The sequence below is a fragment of the Otolemur garnettii genome, unplaced genomic scaffold (genome assembly GCF_000181295.1).
Source record: "Otolemur garnettii isolate 467f Iridium unplaced genomic scaffold, OtoGar3 scaffold00014, whole genome shotgun sequence".
Taxonomy (NCBI): Eukaryota; Metazoa; Chordata; class Mammalia; order Primates; family Galagidae; genus Otolemur; species Otolemur garnettii.
The window spans coordinates 27783611-27786970 of NW_003852409.1; the positions used below are offsets into that span (position 1 = coordinate 27783611).

At 41.6% G+C, this 3360-nt stretch overlaps 1 protein-coding gene across 1 annotated transcript in view; it reads right to left on the bottom strand.

Annotated features, from left to right (window-relative positions):
• GOLGA1 (golgin A1) overlaps positions 1-3360 on the bottom strand; it is a 78468-nt gene that overhangs the window by 53658 nt on the left and 21450 nt on the right. The window contains exons 9-10 of the mRNA XM_012802337.2: positions 2705-2874; positions 1462-1573 (exon numbers count right to left, since the gene is read on the bottom strand). Coding sequence (XP_012657791.1) covers positions 1462-1573; positions 2705-2874 — 282 coding nt within the window. The remainder of the gene's footprint in view (positions 1-1461; positions 1574-2704; positions 2875-3360) is intronic.

The following is a 3360-nucleotide window of genomic DNA, read 5'->3' on the forward strand; positions in this document are numbered from 1 at the left end:
CAGCTACTTGGGAGGCTGAGGCAGGAGACTCGCTTGAGCTCAGGAGTTGGAGGTTGCTACGAGCTGTGATGCCACGGCACTCTACCCAGGGGGACTGTGTATGAAAAAAAAAAAAAAAAAAAAAAAAAATCAGGTTGGCTTAAGGAGGTGGTCAAGTGGGAGCTGGTCAGCTATGGAGGTTCTACTGTATTATGTTAAGACAATACAGATTAGAAAAGGCTGGCTCAGTGGCCTCAGGTATATGTGGCTCAAGTGGCTAAGGAGCCAGCCACATACACCTGAGCTGGCAGGTTCGAATCCAGCGAGGGCCTGTCGAACAACAATGACAGCTACAACTAAAAAATATATGGTTGTTGTGGCAAGCACCTGTAGTCCCAGCTACTTGGGAGGTGGAGGCAGGAGAATCGCTTGAGCCTAGGAGTTGAGGTTGCTGTGAGCTGTGATGCCATGGCATTCTACCCAGGGCAACAGCTTGAGGCTGTGTCTCAAAAAAAAAAAAAAAAAGAAAAGAAAAGAAGAGGCATAAATTGGGAAATGGAAAGATAATGGCTGTATCTAAGGAATTACTATCTAACAGAATAAAAAAATTATAATTCTGAATACTGTGGGTTAAATAAAAACAAATGGAAAGAATTTAAAGTAACAATTTGTTAATTTGGCAAGAATGAACAAGAAAAAAATAGAAAATATACAATTACTACTGAGAATGAAGAGAGGGTTGCAATTAAAAAGAAGAGGGACAGGGCATGGAAACTCATGCCTGTAATCCCAGTGCTTTGGGAGGTCAACATGGGAGGACTGCTTGAGGCCAGGAATTCAAGACTAGCTTGAGAAACACATTGAGACCACATCTCTACAAAAAAAATAAAACAATTAGTCGGGCATGATGGCATATGCCTATACTCCCAGCTACTTGGAAGGTTCATGCAGGAGGACTGCTTGAGGCAAGGAGTAGTTTGGGGCTGCCATGAGCTAAGACTGTGCCAGTGCACCACAGCTTGGGTGGAAGAATGAGCCCCTGTTTCAGGGGGGAAAAAAAAAGAAGAGAATGTAAAGAATATAATGCCAAAAATATTGAACTTACTGGACATTTATGTAGAAAAATGTAAGTTAACAAAACTGTTTTAGGAGAAAATATGTACAATTAGAATAATTCTATTACCATTAAAGAAATCTGGGGCAGTGCCTGTGGCTCAAAGGGCTAGGGTGCCAGCCCCATATGCCAGAGGTGGTGGGTTCAAACCCAGCCCCGGCCAAAAAAAAAACAAAACAACTTGACCATTAAAAAAATCTATTCAGTAATTTAAAATCTTCACACAAATACAAAATCCAATGGTTTCATGGAAATTTCTAGTGAACATTTAAGGACCCAAGAATGATAACCATATACAAACTATCCCAATGTACAGAAAAAGAGCAAAACTCTCCCACCCTTCCATGGGGCTAACATACTCTATTTACCTTTTGCAAATCAATAGACAGCTGCTGAATGAGTGCTTGGAGCTCTTGTTCCTTCTGTTCCAGGGCTATGATCTTATTTTCTGCACCTGTCTTTGAAGCTATTACATGATCTCTTCATCGAAAAAAAGGAAACAATGAACAAATTTGAATATCACTCTTGCACAGCAATAATACAAATGATTCCCTCTACATCAGGGGTATAAGTGTTACTAGCCACATGAAGATTATCAATAGAAAAAGACTCCATGGCTCTCTCTGAAGCAGAAGCTGAAAGAGAAAAAGTCCACCCAAGTCCAAGAAAGGAATCCTGGTTGGTGGCTCCTGTGATCCTAGGATAAGGTGACCAGATTTTAACATTGGTAAAGTGGGACCCCATTGGGGGGGGCAGGGCCTGACAACAATGCAAACTTTGATAAGCAGTTCTCGATAATCAGTTCTCAACAATTATTTGTTATTACTAAAGTTTAACATTATAAAATTAACAAAAATAATATAAAACTCATATCCTGGGGAAATAGCCACATGGCAGCCAAAAACCATATATTCCCTTCCTGTTCTCTCATGTTTCCTAGCTTGTCGTGCATTCTTTCCAAAAATCGGGACTTTTTAAAAATGCCATAGGACGCGGGACAAACTGTTAAAAATCAGGACTGCCTCGCCAAAGGTGGGACGTCTGGTCACCTTATCCTAGGACAATGGGAAGTGCAGATGGGAGGACTGCTTTAGCTCAAGAGTTTGAGAGCAGCCAGAGTAAGATCGAGACCCCATCTCTATTAAAAACAGAAAAGTTAGCCAGGCATTGTGGCAGTGCCTATAGTTCCAGCTACTCAGGAGGCTGAGTCGGGAGGATCGCCTGAGTCCAAGGATTTGAGGCCATAGTGATCTATGATGCCATGGCAATCTAGTCCTGGCAAAGAAGTGAGATTCTGTCTCAAAAAATAAATAAATAAAAAGAAAAAAAGAAATCCTGTTCTGTCTTCACTTACTCAATAGCTTATAAACTAAAACCATACTAAAATGCTCAGCAAGGTTGAAACTATTCTGAGTGCAGGCAGGCAAATGGGAAAAAGGGTTGGGGGTAGGGTAGGTAGGCCCTGAGTCCTCAGCAGGTAAGGACATGTCCAGAAGCTTTTATTAGCCCTGGAATCAGGACTGCTGCGATGAACAATGGGAGAAGTGGGTGGGCTATGGTCACAGCTATACTAACACCTCTTCCCAAGGGCCCCACAGACCAAGCAAGAACCTCTGCTCTTCCAGCGTTGAGTAGTGTCTCTGCAATTCTTCTAGCTTCTGGCTTAAGTCTGATGACATCCGATTCGAGGTCCTCAACTCCTCCTGGGTGTGACTAAGTTCTCTGGTTCTTGCCTCCAATTCTTGCTCCATTTTCCCCAGACTTTCTTCTTTTTTCAAAAGCTGACGCAAAGACATAAAGTTTCATTGGGATACTGCTAAGAAGTATGCTTTAAAAAAATTTTTACTGGCCTTTTACTCAGGCAGGCACCTGAGTAGTCCCAGCTACTCAGGAGGCTGAGGCAGGAGGACTATTTGATCTCCTAGAGTTTGAGCTATAGTGAGCTATGATCTGCCTGTGGATGGTCACTGAACTCAATTCTGGGCAGCTTAACAAGACGCTACATCAAAAAATATACCTGGATGAAAAGCCAAACTTTCATAATATTTCTGCGGGCTTTTAAGGAGGTTTTATATGCTCCGGATTTAAAAAAATAAATAACAGGAAAAACAAAAGGAAATTTTACTTTTTAAACAGAACTTTCCCATTTCAATAAATTTGAACACATACAAATATAATTACTATCAAATACTACTGGGGAATAGTTATCAACAATTAGAGAGTGGCTCGGCGCCTGTGGCTCAAGCGGCTAAGGCGCCAGCCACATA